Source organism: Scyliorhinus canicula, chromosome 2 (assembly GCF_902713615.1).
Source record: "Scyliorhinus canicula chromosome 2, sScyCan1.1, whole genome shotgun sequence".
Taxonomy (NCBI): domain Eukaryota; kingdom Metazoa; phylum Chordata; class Chondrichthyes; order Carcharhiniformes; family Scyliorhinidae; genus Scyliorhinus; species Scyliorhinus canicula.
The window spans coordinates 35,825,649-35,841,233 of record NC_052147.1 but is presented as its reverse complement, the minus strand read 5'-3'; the positions used below and the strand labels follow the sequence as shown (position 1 = coordinate 35,841,233).

The following is a 15,585-nucleotide window of genomic DNA, read 5'->3' as shown; positions in this document are numbered from 1 at the left end:
CCGCATCTCTTGAGGGTGTTTAATGAGGTGTTGGAGACGAGGAGGCTGCCGGAGACGATGCGCAGGCAACGATCACATTGATACGAAAAAAGGGGAAGGACCCGTTGGAATGTGGATTGTACAGGCCCATATCGCTGTTAAATATAGATATGAAAGTGTTGGCTAAGTTGGTGGCAGGAAGGATGGAAGGTTGTGTCCCGGGGTGGTAGCAGAGGACCAGACGTGATTCGTAAAGGACAGGCAGCTCTCTAGTAATATAAGGAGGCTGTTAAATGTGATCGTGACTCCGTCGGGAGGCCGGGCACCACAGGTAGTGCACACTGTCGTCACTGCTATTCCTGCAAGCAATAGAGCCTCAGGCCTTTAGGGGGTCGACAGAGTGGCAAGGGATCACGAGGGGGGCTAGGGAACACAGGTGCCGCTATATGTGGACGACGTACAGTTCGACTTGCTGGAGAGCAAGGGGATGATCATGGGCCTGTTGGGGAAGTTCAGACCATTCTCACAATATAAACTAATAGGGAAAAGGTGAACGAGCTGGGTCAGCGAGCCAACCTAGGGGGGCTGTCTTTCAAGATGGCCAGAGACTGATTTAAATATCTGGGGATTCAGGTAGCGAGAGAGTGGGCGATGCTGCATAAGTGGAATCTAACAAAACTGGTGGAGGAGGTTAGGGAGGATCTGAAGAGTCGAGATGCGCTGCATCTGACTCTGGCAGGGAGGGTCCAAGTGGTGAAGATGAATGTTTTGCTGAGGTTTCTACTCGTGTTCCAGACGTTTCCGATTTTTGTACCGAAGGCCTTTTTCTGGAAACTAGATATGATTATTTCAGTCTTTGTGTGGGCAGGGAAGGTACCAAGGGTTACAGAGACAGAAGAGGGGATTGGTGTTGCCGAAGCTGCTGCACTATTATTGGGTGGAGAACATGGAGAAGGTGAAGAAATTATAGAAAGGAGAGGGTGCAGAACGGGTTAGGATGGAGGAAGAATCTTGTAGGGGGTCCAGCCTGAGGGCAATGGTGACAGCGGCGTTGCTGCTGGTGCCAAGGAAATACCAGAACCCGGTGGTACAGTCCACAGTGAAGGTCTGTAACCAGCTGAGGAGATATTTCAGTATAGAGTGGATGTCGGTGTTGACGCAGCTGTGCGAAAACCATGGATTCGAGCTAGTGGAGATACATACGGCATGTATAGGAAGTGGAGCTGGTCAGGGTAAGGGATCTGTATTTGGGAGAGAAATTTGCCAGTATACAGGAACTGAAAGAGAGGTCAGAGCTCCTGAGAGGAAGTGAGTTTAGGTACTTGCAGGTAAGGGACTTCGCACGGAAGGTTTGGAAAGGTTTCTCCAGGTTACCGAGATATGCCCTGTTGGAGTGATTGCTGCTTGTGGACGTGGAGGTGGAGGGCAGGATCGGCGACGTATCTGGGTGGCTGGGAGAGCAGGGAGGTGAGCAGGTGGTGAAGATTAAGGAGAAATGGGAGGGGGATCTGGGAATAGAGATAAACTGGGGAGTGTGGAGCGAGGTGCTACAAAGGGTAAATGCTACTTACTGAGATACAGGCTACTAGACTAGAAGGGCTTGAGGTTCATAAGGAGGAGGTGTCAGCAATTCTGGAAAGTGTGAAAATAGATAAGCCATCTGGGCCGGATGGGATTTATCCTAGGATTCTATGGGAAGCTAGGGAGGAGATAGCTGACCCTTTGGCTTTGATCTTTACATCGTCATTGTCTACAGGAATAATGCCAGAAGACTGGAGGATAGCAAATGTTGTCCCCTTGTTCAAGAAGGGGCGTAGAGACAACCCCGGTAATTATAGACCAGTGTGTCGTACTTCTGTTGTGGACAAAGTCTTGGAAAGGTTTATAAGAGATAGGATTTATAATCAACTAGAAAGGAATAATTTGATTAGGGATAGTCAACACAGTTTTGTGAAGGGTAGGTCATGCCTCACAAACCTCATTGAGTTCTTTGAGAAGGTGACCAAACAGGTGGATGAGGGTAAAGTAGTTGATGTGATGTATATGGATTTCAGTAAAGCGTTTGATAAGGTTCCCCACGGTAGGCTATTGCAGAAAATACGGAGGCATGGGATTCAGGGTGATTTAGCAGTTTGGATCAGAAATTGGCTAGCTGTAAGAAGACAGAGGGTGGTGGTTGATGGGAAATGTTCAGACTGGAGTTCAGTTACTAGTGGTGTACCACAAGGATCTACTTTGGGGCCACTGCTGTTTGTCATTTTTATAAACGACCTGGAGGAGGGCGTAGAAGGATGGGTGAGTAAATTTGCAGATGACACTAAAGGCGGTGGAGTTGTGGACAGTGCGGAAGGATGTTGCAGGTTACAGAGAGACATAGATAAGCTGCAGAGCTGGGCTGTGAGGTGGAAAATGGAGTTCAATGCAGAAACGTGTGAGGTGATTCATTTTGGAAGGAGTAACAGGAAGATGGCGTACTGGGCTAATGGTAAGATTCTTGGTAGTGTGGATGAGCAGAGAGATCTCGGTGTCCATGTACATAGATCCCTGAAAGTTGCCACCCAGGTTGATAGGGTTGTTAAGAAGGCATAAGGTGTGTTAGCTTTTATTGGTGGAGGGTTTGAGTTTCGGAGCCACGAGGTCATGATGTTGCAGCTGTACAAAGTCTGGTGCAGCTGCATTTGGAGTATTGCGTGCAGTTCTGGTCGCCGCATTATAGGAAGGATGTGGAAGCATTGGAAAGGGTGCAGAGGAGAGTTACCAGGATGTTGCCTGGTATGGAGGGAAGATCTTGTAAGGAAAAGCTGAGGGACTTGAGGCTGTTTTCGTTAGAGCGAAGAAGGTTAAGAGGTGACTTAATTGAGATATACAAGATGATCAGAGGATTAGGTAGGGTGAACAGTGAGAGCCTTTTTCCTCGGATGGTGATGGCTAGCACGAGGGAACATAGCTTTAAATTGAGGGGAGATAGATATAGGACAGATGTCAGAGGTAGGTTCTTTACTCAGTGAGTAGTAAGGGCGTGGAATACCCTGCCTGCAACAGTGGCGGACTCGCCGACATTCAGGGCATTTAAATGGTCATTGGATAAACATATGGATGATAAGGGAATAGTGTAGATGGGTTTTAGAGTGGTTTCACAGGTCAGCGCAACATCGAGGGCCGAAGGGCCTGTACTGCGCTGTTATGTTCTATGTTCCTCATGCGCAAGGATGAGCCTGGTGCACTTCAAGATGGTACACAGGTTATATATGACCTGGGCAAGAATGAGTGGGTTCTTCCAGGGAGTGGCAGACGGGTGCGAGAAGTGTGAGTGGGCCCAGCAAACCATGCACACATGTTCTGTGGTTGCGAGAAACGGAGAGTGTTCGCGACACTAACGAGGATAGTCGGGGAGCAACTTGGGCAGGACCCTTTGGTGGCAATATTTGGGATATTGATGAAACCGGAGCTGAGGGAGGGGAGGAAGTCCGATGTTGTGACTTTCGCCTCTGATTGCCCATTGGAGAAGTTTATTGGAATAGCGTTCAAACGCCGCCGGGGGGGGGGGGGGGGGGGGGGGGGTGCTGGGTGACTTGTATGACTTTCTTACGTTGGAAAAGATCAAATACGAATTAAGGGGTTCAGCGGAGGGCTTTGAGGCAAGGTGGGGAATTTTCAGCCATGTTTGAAGAGTTGTTTGTCGCGGGGAGGGGGGGAGTGAAAAAGGGGGAAATTTGTACAAACTGTATAATTGTGTGTTGGGGAGTTTGCTCCCCGGATTGTTTATGTTTTATAACCTTTGTAAAAGTTTGGAATAAAATACATTTTTAAAAACCAAGATGCAACACACCAAGGCTCCTTTGACTACTACTTAGAAGGAAAAAGTTAGCAGGTGCATCGGAACATCACCACTTGCAAGTTTCCCTACAAGCCACACACCACCTTGACTTGGAACTGTGATGCTGCATCGCTGGGTCAAAATCCTGGAATCTTTGTGTGTACCTATACCACATGGACTGCAGCGGTTCAAGAAGATGGCTCACCGCCACCTTCTCAAGGGCAATTTTGAATGGGCAATAAATGCTGGCCCACATCCCATGAATGATTAAATTTAAACAAAAAAATAAATGTATATGTTGTTGAGGAAGCGATCAAATTTTTTTTTTCCCTCTTGATTCTGTCACCTAGTATCTAGTTCAGGCCCAATGTCGCAACTAATCCCTTAGGACTCGGCCAATAGAGGTTCTACAGTATTTGTGGATCGACACAACTTCACTGTTTCCATCCACCTTTACTTCATATATTTTATTTGCTTATCTGGCAAAAACTGTACATTTAAAATTTAAGATGAATTAAGGTAGCATTTACTGTTTTCTGTGGGAAAGGTTTCCGAGGAAGGTGTGTTTCCTAAGCTTTCTCTCTATAACTGCAATGCTCTGTTGTGTCCCCTTTTCTTAGATGCCTGCGCCAGGGAGAACATTTTTATTTCTCTATTCACCTGATCAATTTTTTTCAAAATCCCAAAAGCCGCAAATGAAATCACCTCATACCTTATTTAAAAGCCGCAAATGAAATCACCTCATACCTTATTTATCGGAGTCTGAAAACTATTAATTGGCCAAGGAAGCATGGCATTTTGGAGACTTTTCAGATTTCCACTACCTTTTTCACCCTTAAATAGCCACGCTCTAATTTGATATAGTGCTCTGTTGTTCTGGATTCCCACCATGTGAAGTAGTTGCCTAGTATCTACTCTATTGAATTTCTATCATTTTAAACACTTCAATTATATCACCCTTTTCTCTTTTGAAACTGGAGGGAGTACTAGCCAAGATCATTTAATCTATCCTCATAATTTAACTGATGGAGCTGCAATATCATTCTAGTGCCTCTGCACTGTTTTCCCTCCCAAGATCAATGCATCCTTCCTGATGTTTAGTGTCCAAACTGAAGGTGGTACTCCAGATGGGGTCTGACCAATACTCTTGTCCAACTGAATCACCTCTTCCTCTTTCTTTAATTCCGACCCCCTAGAAAAAGAAAAGTCTAGTGTTACTAATTTAGCTAAAAAATGTTTAAAATCTTTCAGTTGAGGAAGAAATGTCTATATAAAGAAATTGTCTTTCTCTTTTTAGATGGAATGATATATCCAATCTGTCTCACAACAAATCCTTCTTTGCATTAGAACTGGCAAACAAAGAGGACACCATCCAGTTCCAGACAGTGAGTGCTCTGAAACTATAATTTTCTTTTTTTAAATAAATTTAGAGTATCCAATTTATTTTTTCCAATAAGGGGCGATTTAGCATGGTCAATCCACCTACTCTGCACATCTTTGGGTTGTGGGGGCGAAACCCACGCAAACACAGAGAGAATGTGCAAACTCCGCACGGACTGTGACCTAGAGCCGGGATTGAACCTGGGACCTCAGCGCGGGACTGCACCACCGTGTTGCCCGAAACTATTATTTTCAACCAATCTATGTACAAGTTTGATATTATGCAGTGGAACAAGAACAAAGTGAATTCAGATATGCACTGATTTCAGAAAAGACTCATCCACTTGTACTATTGTCTGAAGGTTGTAACTTGTAACTCCGTTGTGATCTCAGGGCTGTTTGTTTCCTTTCTACTAAACTGACTTAAGAAGGGAACAAGAGTATTTTATCTATATCAATTCAATCTTAATTTCCCTAGTTACTTGGCATTAGCTAAAAATCAGTTATGCAGGAACCATTTCAGGAGTATGGCACGACACAGAAAATGCAGGACAACCTCAGCATCTGTGGAGAGAGAACGTTTAGAGTCTGGTTGACTGTTTATGGGGCAGCACAGTAGCATTGTGGATAGCACAGGGTCCAGGTTCAATTCCGGCTTGGGTCACTGTCTGTGCGGAGTCTGCACATCCTCCCCGTGTTTGTGTGGGTTTCCTCCGGGTGCTCAGGTTTCCTCCCACAGTCCAAAGATGTGCAGATTAGGTGGATTGGCCATGATAAATTGCCCTTAGTGTCCAAAATTGCCCTTAGTGTTGGGTGGGGTTACTGGGTTATGGGGGATAGGGTGGAGGTGTCGGCCTTGGGTATGGTGCTCTTTCCATGAGCCAATGGCCTCCTTCTGCACTGTAAATTCTATGATTATTAAAGTTTTGTCAAACCCATCGTACAGTGTATGAGTGGTACATAGTTCAAAAAAATGGAAGAGGTAAAGAAATGGGGGAGGAAAGGGGCAGTAACTGAAATTTACTCTAAAATCAGTTGCATTCTTGGACACAGTCGACTCCATCAAGGACGGTCACCTCAGCACTTCGCTTTACCGCAAGCCCACGGATAACCTCACGATGCTCCACTTCTCCAGCTTCCACCCTAAACACATTAAAGAAGCCATCCCCTATGCACAAGCCCTCCATATACACAGGATCTGCTCAGATGAGGAGGACCATAACAGACATTTACAGACGCTGAAAGATGCCCTCGTACGAACGGGATATGGCGCTCGACTCATCGATCGACAGTTCCAACGCGCCACAGCAAAAAACCGCACCGACCTCCTCAGAAGACAAACACTGGACACAACCGACAGAGTACCCTTTGTCGTCCAGTACTTTGCCCGGAGCAGAGAAACTACGACATGTTCTTCGCAGCCTTCAACACGTCATCCCCACTACTTGCCTTCAAACAACCGCGCAACCTCAAACAAACCATTGTTTGCAGCAAACTACCCAGCCTTCAGAACAGTGACCACGACACCACACAACCCTGCCATGGCAGTCTCTGCAAGACATGCCAGATTATCGACATGCATACCACCATTACACGTGAGAACACCACCCACCAGGTACGTGGTACATACCCGTGCGACTCGGCCAACGTTGTCTACCTTATACGCTGCCCCGAAGCGTGGTACATTGGCGAGACCATGCAGACGCTGCGACAACGAATGAACGGACATCGCGCGACAATCACCAGACAGGAATGTTCCCTTCCAGTCGGGGAACACTTCAGCAGTCAAGGGCATTCAGCCGCTGATCTCTGGGTAAGCGTTCTCCAAGGCACCCTTCAGGACGCGCGACAACGCAGAATCGCCGAGCAGAAACTTTTAGCCAAGTTCCGCACACATGAGTGCGGCCTCAACCGGGACCTGGGATTCATGTCGCATTATATTCATCCCCCACCATCTGGCCTGGGCTTGCGAAATCCTACCAACTGTTCTGGCTTGAGACAATTCATACCCCTTTAACCTGGGGTTACCCCTATCTCTGGAACTGTAACGACTTAATCACCTGCTAATGCTCGCATTCTAAGCATTGTCTGGCATCTTTGAATTTGTCTATATAGATGTTTCTGGAACATATCTCTTCGTTCACCTGAGGAAGGAGCAGTGCTCCAAAAGCTAGTGTTTGAAACAAACATGTTGGACTTTAACCTGGTGTTGTAAGACTTCTTACTGTGCTCACCCCAGTCCAACGCCGGCATCTCCACATCATGGCTACCAGCGACACCGCAAACTGCCGGCTCAAAAGTGGAGGGGATCTTCTTTTTAGTGTTTGAAACAAACATGTTGGATTTTAACCTAGTGTTGTAAGACTTCTTACTGAAATTTTCAAGACTGAGATGGAAAATTTTTATTGGATTAGAGTATCAACTGATGTGGAAAATGGAGCTGAGGTATGAATCGATCATGATGTAATTAAATGGCATAAAGGGCGCGGCATTGCAATGGTGTGATGACTGGTAATGCATAGGAATGCTACTGGCCAGTGTTGGGTAGTTTTAAGGGATTTATATCTTTATTGGTAAACATTAGAAATCAGGTATAATTTTAAGTGTGTTTAATATTTCTGTGCTGAAAGAGTAAAACCTATAGTTAAATACATGTTGAACAACGGTATTTGTATGTGTAGGGATTGGTTTCAATGGCAGCTGTGCTTCTATTGTGCTTAGAGAGGGTTATGACATGATGAGTAAATAAAAGGCAGAATCATGTGACCGTTGCTTAGCAAATGGAGGACTTCTAAGGTAGAAAGATTTTTTTGTATTTAGTTTTAGTTGGATATATTGCAGTTGAGGAATACACCGGGAGTGAAGATCGCTCAACTCTGCCAAAAGAAAGGTTGGACAGGAGAAGGGATCTGCAAAGAGGCAGACTTCTCAAAGAACCAGATACAGTCCCGATAACCAGTGAATTGGGGCAGAAATAATTATTTGAGAAGACCGAAGTTCAGAGAACAGAGACCAAGGTATTGTTCAGGAATATTTAAGTGAAAATCAAAGTGTTGAGTGAAAGAGACAGCTGCAGTAACCTGAGCTAAAGTGGGAAAGCAAACTTGGAGGTAAATCAAACGTTTACTTCCATTTCCACAGAGTCTGGGGTTAAAGATAGTTAAAGCAATTGTGACAGTTTGTATAACAGTCAAGACAGAAATTCTGAAGGGCGAGTTGAAAACCCTGGACCATTGTAAAGAGTGGAGCAGAAGCTTTGTTTAAAAGTGTCATTTTGAAAACCTGGACTGGATTTCTGAATGCAAACGGCAGGTGGAAAGCACTGTTGTGAAAGGAGATTTGGAAACATTATTTTTGGGAGGTGTTTGGTGCAGTGTGTGTTTGGACATAATCAATCTGTGTTTTTAAAGGTACTTTGTATTGCTGAGACCATTGTAGTTTAAGATGTATTGTAATCCGTGTTGGTCTTAAAATCTGTATTTGTTAAGCCAGTTAACAAAAGGAATATTGTATCATAATGCAATTTTTTCATGTAATAAATGTTTTTTCTTGTTAAACCAAATTAGCAGTCTTGTGACTCTCTTCCTCCATGTTCTCTAAACAAAAGTAAAAGTTGCCGTTTTTTGAGCCATTCTGGGATCTTCCTATCCAGTTATAACACCAACTGGGATCATAACACCAGTCCCTATTCCAGTAAAATGTACACACAGATTATTCTAATAAGCAATTCATAGGTGGTTCAGGTGATCTTCTTCCTTCGCCTCTATTTTTCAAACTAAAATAGTTGCCAGTTTTCTCGGTCTCAATTTTGAACAATGGTTACAACTGAAAGGTTATCTTTTTGCTGTTTACTTCCATAATTTTCTGTAATGTTTATGCTTATAAGTAGGAGATTATAGAAGCTGTTATTGATTTTAATTTTATTTCTGCAGGAGGATATGGAAACATCAAAATATGTATGGAGAATGTGTGTTGCACGGCGCAAGTTTTATAGTCTGAATAAAAACTGCAACCTGTAAGTATAATTCGTCTATTAAAGCGATAATGCAGGCAAAATTTTCTGGTATTGTATTTTAAGTGAGGCAGATGAAGATGACGGTCATAAATTAAACTTCAGACTGCTATTTTATCTTTCCCTTATGTTTAAAAATTCATCTATCATTCCATGGTTCTTGAAACGTTTTTTGCTGCTTTTTGTTAAGCATCAGTAGGGGAACGTTTTGGGGACAATGTATCATATGATTTGGGTTGGTTATGGAAAAGGGGAAGGAAAAAATCCAGAGTAAGAATAATTACCTTGAGCGGCACCGTGGTGCAGTGGTTAGCACTGCTGTCTAGGGCGCTGAGGACACGGGATTGATTCCGGCCCCTGGTCACTGTCTTGTGTGTAGAGTTTGCACGTTCTCCCCGTGTCTGCGTGGTTTCTCACCCCCACAACCCAAAGATGTGCAGGGTTGGTGGATTGGCCACGCTAAATTGCCCCTTAATTGGAAAAAAATTTGGATACTCTAAATTTATTTATTTTAAAAAAGTAGAATAATTAACTGGAAGCCAACTTCAATGGAATTAGAATGGATTCAGCCCAGATCAAATGGAATCAAAGATTGATAGGCAAAACTATATGGGCTGCCTTTAGAGAAGAGAGAGTTTGGGAGCAGACAAGATATAGTCCAAAAAAGTGTAAGTCCTAAGGTAGCGCAAATAAATTTAAAGCTCTCTGAATGACAGAGAAGGAAATGTGTTGATGAACACTACAAGCCAGAACCATGTCAAAGGTTCATAGGGGAGAAAAGAAAAAGCATGTAAAAGAAGACAACCATAAGACATGGGAGCAGAATTCGGGCGCACGGCTGATTGAGTCTGCTCCGCTATTCAATCATGGCTGATATTTTTCTCATCCCCATTCTCCTGCCTTCTCCCCATAACTCCTATAAGACCATAAGACGTAGGAACGGAAAGCGTACACAAAGAGGCTAGCAACTAATATAAAGTGGGATCAGTGGGCTGATTATGAGCCAAAACGGAGACTTAGGCCTGGAATCAGGGGCATGGCTGAGGTATTAAATATTTTGAATTTAGCTTAACTAAGGAATGGGATGCTGTGAAGGACATGGTGAAAGAAGAGGTAATTCAGACACTTGAAGTGTTCAAAATTGATAAGGAAGTTGTATTGGATTGACTCAAGTTGATAAGGCACCAAGACTGGATGGGTTCCATCCAAGGATACTGAGGGAAGTGAAAGGGCAATTTTGGAGGCACTGGCTGTAATTTTCCAATCTTCGTTAGACTCTGGGATAGTTCCAGAGGGCTGGAGAATTGCAAATGTTATACCCTTGTTCAAAAAAGGTTGCAAAGCGAAGCCCAGCAACTAGAGGCCAGTCAGATTAACCTGCAGGTGAAGCTTCCAGAAATAATTCATGGCAAAGTTAATAGTCACATGGGGAATTGAGGGTTCATTAAGAAAAAACAGCATGGATTTGTTACGGGCAAATTGTGTTAAACTAGGGCAGCACGGTGGTGCAGTGGTCTCAACCCTGCTGTCTCACGGCACTGAGGTCTGAGGTTCGATCCTGGCTCTGGGTCACTGTCCGTGTGGAGTTTGCACATTTTCCCCGCGTTTGCATGGATTTCGCCCCCGCAACCCAAAGATGTGCTGGGTAGGTGCATTGGCCATGCTAAATTGCCCCTGAATTGGAAAAAAAATGAATTGGGTACTGTAAAAAAAATTTAAGAATGTGTTCAACTCATTTGCAGGAGTTTTTTTTAAAAAGAGGTAACAGGTGGTTGATGAGTGTAATGACCTTGATATGTTGTTTGGTGTACAAGGCACAGTTTCAAAATATGTGGATGATGCAAAACCTTTTTAATTAATTCAAGTGATGTGGGCTTTGCTGGCTAGGCAAGCATTTTATTGTCAATCCCTAATGGCCCTTGAGAAGGTAGTGGTGAGCTGCCTTCTTGAACCACTGCAGTCCCTGTGGTGTAGGTGTATCTACAGCATTGTTAGGGAGGGAGTTCCAGGATCTTGACCCCAACAACAGTGAAGAAACCGTGATATATTTACCAGTAAGTATGGTGAGTTGCTTGGAGAGCAAATGCCAGAAATATCTGCGGCCTTTGTCCTTCTAGATGGTAGTGATCATGCGTTTGGAAGATGCTGCCTAAGGGGCCTTGGTGATTTCCTGCCATGCATCTTTTAAATGGTACACACTGCTGCCACTATGTCAGTGTTGGAAGGAGTGAATGTTTAACGTGATGGATGGGATGTCAATCAAGCGGGCTGCTTTGTCCTGGATGAATTCGAACTTCTTGCGTGTTGTTGGAGCTGCACTCTTCCAGGCATTCCATCATATTTCAGACTCGTGCCTTGTGAAATATTTTGATTCACATTTTTAGCGTTTTAACATTTTGCAAAACAAGACAGAAACAACCCTGCACCAATGGAACTCCATTAGGTCCCCAGCCACGCCTAGGCACAAGGTGGAAAGGCTGACCAGCACCTCAACAGAACCTGCCTGCGAGCGATCAACGAGGCAAAGGCTAAAACATCTGCCCCCTTTCCTGTCTGCAACTCCGGCAAGTCTGACACTCCGAATATAGCCCCCAGGGGACCCGGCTCCAAAACCATATGTAGGATCGCCGATATAGTGCTGGAAAACGACTCCCAAGGCAGGACCAGAGCATGTGCACATGATTAGCGGACTCCTCCCACACCGTTCGCATGTACCCTCTATCACTTGGCTTCAACCCAAACCTCGCGCACAAGGCTGAGCCATTCACTCTCCGCAGCACCTCAACACCATAGTCCCACCTCCAGTGCCAACCCCAACCCCTTAACCCTCTCCATAGTCGGCTTATCCTCCTCCTCCTAAATCCTCCCATAAGCAGCCACGGCGACTCCACCCTCCAACCCCATTACTGACAGCAGCGCCTCCAACAGGTGCTCTGAGAAAGGTTGGAAATACCTTTCTCGGAAAGTCCCACTCCTGCATATACCGAAAACCCTCCTCACGCAGCAACCCAAACTTCCCCCTCCAACCTTGCAAAACCACCTCTCCAAAAACACATCCTTCATCTCCTTCACCCCTTTCTTTGCATCCATCCTCCCCGATGCAAATCCATGATTTCTCCCCGGATCGGCATTGGCCTTTACCCTGCTCCCAACCTAAAGTGCTGTCGAAATTGCCTCCAAATCTTCAATGCAGCAACCACCACAGGACAAATTAAAGCGGTGCCAGCGCCCACAACTCCGACCCCCTACAAGAATCGCTTCCATCCTCACCCATAAAGCCTCCGCTTCCCTACTCCAGCCCCACACCTTCTCCGCGTTCACCGTCCAGTAATAATACAAGTTCGGAAGGCCCACCTCCCCAACTGCTGGCCCCTCCAGTGCCACCTTGACTCATGCCTTGTAGTTGGTCGATGAGCTTTGGGGAATCAGGAGGGGAGTTACTTGCACAAGATTCCTAGCCCCTGACCTGCTCTTGCAACCACAGTAGTTCTACACTTATTCCAGTTCAGTTTCTGGTCAGTGGTTGCTCCCAGGATGTGAATATGGGAGGTTCCATGATTGTAATGTCAAGGGGCAATAGTTAGATTCTCTGCTATTGAAGATGGCTATTTCCTTCTCTGCTATTAAAGATGGCTATTTCCTTGTGTGGCACAAATGGTAGAACATAGCACAGTACAGGCCCTTTGGCCCACGATGTTGGGCCGACCATTTATCCTAATCCAAGATCAACCTAATCTACACCCCTTCAATTTAATGCTGTCCATGTACCTGTCCAAGAGTTGCTTAAATGTCCCTAATGACTCTAACTCCACCACCTCTGCTGGCAGTGCATTCCACGCATCCACCACTCTGTGTAAAGAACCGACCTCTGACATCTCCCCTATACCTTCTTCCAATCACCTAAAAATTATGTCCCCTCATGACAGCCATTTCTGCCCTGGGGAAAAGTCTCTGGCTATCCATTCTATCCATGCCTCTCATCACCTTGTACATCTCGATTAAGTCACCTCGCTTCCTTCTTCGCTCCAGTGAGAAAAGCCCTAGCTCCCTCAACCTTTCTTCATAAGACATGCCCTCCAGTCCAGCATCATGGTAAATCTCCTCTGTACCCTCTCCAAAGCATCCACATCCTTCCTATAATGAGGCGACCAGAACTGGACGCAATATTCCAAGTGTGGTCCAACCAGGGTTTTATAAAGCTGCAGCAAAACCCTTGTGGCTCTTAAACTCAATCCCCCTGTTAATGAAAGCCAACACACCAGAGGCCTTATTAACAACCCTATCAACCTGGGTGGCAACTTTGAGGGATCTATGTACGTGGACCCTGAGATCCCTCCGTTTCTCCACACTTCCAAGAATCAAGCCTTTAACCCTATATTCAGCATTCAAATTCGACCTTCCAAAATGAATCACTTCACATTTATCTAGGTTGAACTCCACCTGCCACTTCTCAGCCGAGCTCTGCATCCAGTCAATGTCCTGTTGTAACCTGCAACAGCCCTCAACACTACAACTCCCCCAACCTTTGGGTCATCGGCAAACTTGCTTCCCCCCCTTCCATTTCCTCATCCAAGTCATTTATGAAAACCACAAAGAGCAGAGGTCCCAGAACAGATTCCTGCAGGACACCACTGGTCACCGACCTCCAGGGGGAATACTGTATCCAGACAGCCAAATTTCCCTGTAGCCCATGCCCCCTAACTTTCTGAATGAGCCTATCATGAGGAACCTTATCAAATGCCTTACTGAAATCCATATACACCACATCCACTGCCCAACCTTCATCAATGTGTCTTGTCACATCCTCAATGAAATGAAATGAAAATCGCTTATTGTCACAAGTAGGCTTCAAATGAAGTTACTGGAAAAGCCCCTAGTCGCCACATTCTGACGCCTGTTCAGGGAGGCTGAAATGGGAATTTGTCCAGGTCTTGCTACAGGCAGACATGGATTGCTTCAGTATCTCGGGGTAACAAATGGTACTAAACACGCAATCATCAGCATACGTTCCCACGTTTGACCTTCTAATGGTGGGAAGGTCATTGATGAATCAGCTGAAGATGATTGGGCCTAGGGCACTATCCTGAGGAACTCCTGCAGTGATGTCCTGGAGCTGAGATGACAGACCTCCAACAACCGCAACCACCTTCCTTTGTGTCAGGTATGACTCCAGCCAGCGGGGAGCTTCGCTCCGTTTTTGCTAGAACAGCTTGATGCCACACTCTGTCAAAGGCTGCCTTGGTGTCAAGGACAGTCAGTCGTGGCACAGTGGTTAGTATTGCTGCCTACGGCGCTGAAGACCCGGGTTCGAATCCCAGCCCTGGGTCACTGTCCGTGAGGAGTTTGCACATTCTCCCCGTGTCTGCGTGGGTTTCACCCCCACAACCCAAAGATGTGCAGGATAGGTGGATTGGCTACGCCAAATTGGAAAAAATAATTGGGTACTCTAAATTTATTTTAAAAAAAGGACAGTCAGTCTAACCTCGCCTCTGGGGTTCACTCTTTTGTTTATGTTTGACCCAAGGTTGTAATAAGATCAAAAGCCCTTGTGGAGCTTAAACTGAGAATCACTCAACAGGTTATTGTTAAACATGTGCACTTGATTGCATGGTTGCGAGTAGACTGACAGGTGGTAATTGCATTTGACCCCCATTTTGCATACAGGACATACCTGGATAATTTTCCACATTGCCAATAGATGCCAGTGTTGTAACTATACTGGAACAGCTTGAGTAGGAAAACAGCAATTTCTGGAGCACAAGTGTTCAGTTCCCTTTGCTGGAAAATTGGGCAGTTTTCTGGCCCTCCCCTGCAACACATTCCGCAGACACAGGGAGAATGTGCAAACTCCACATGGACAGTGGCCTGGGGCCGGGGACGTCGTCGGTGCCGTGAGGCAGCAGTGCTAACCACTGCGCTACCCTCCACCCTTGGCATTAGTTATCTCTGATAACTTGCTTGTGATCCTCGTACGGCGAACTTGATTTTTTTCCAAGCCGAGAGAGCTTGCCATGTCCGACAGCCATACTTCGGTCTTTGGGGGCTTTGAGTCCCTACAGGCCAACAGTATCCGTCACCGGGCTATCAGGGAAGCAAAGGACACAACGTCGGCCTCTATCCCCTCCTGTACTCCCAGGTCTTCCGACCCCAAAAATCACCACCTCTGGACTCATCGCCACCCTTGTTTTCAGTACCCGGGATATGACGTCAGCAAATCCCTGCCAGTATCCCCTGAGTTTTGGACACGCCCAGAACATGTGGACATGGTTCGCTGGTCCTCCCCCACATCTAGCACATTTGTCCTCCAGCCCAAAGAACTTGCTCATCCGGGCCACCGTCACATGGGCCCGGTGAACCACCTTGAACTGAATTAGACCGAGCCTGGCACATGTTGCGG

General features: G+C 45.7%; 1 protein-coding gene across 3 annotated transcripts in view; it reads left to right on the top strand.

Annotated features, from left to right (window-relative positions):
* ptpn21 (protein tyrosine phosphatase non-receptor type 21) overlaps nucleotides 1–15,585 on the top strand; it is a 103,883-nt gene that overhangs the window by 50,774 nt on the left and 37,524 nt on the right. For all 3 annotated transcript variants that reach the window (XM_038776060.1, XM_038776070.1, XM_038776076.1), the window contains 2 exons: nucleotides 5,094–5,181; nucleotides 9,109–9,191. In XM_038776060.1, coding sequence (XP_038631988.1) covers nucleotides 5,094–5,181; nucleotides 9,109–9,191 — 171 coding nt within the window. The remainder of the gene's footprint in view (nucleotides 1–5,093; nucleotides 5,182–9,108; nucleotides 9,192–15,585) is intronic.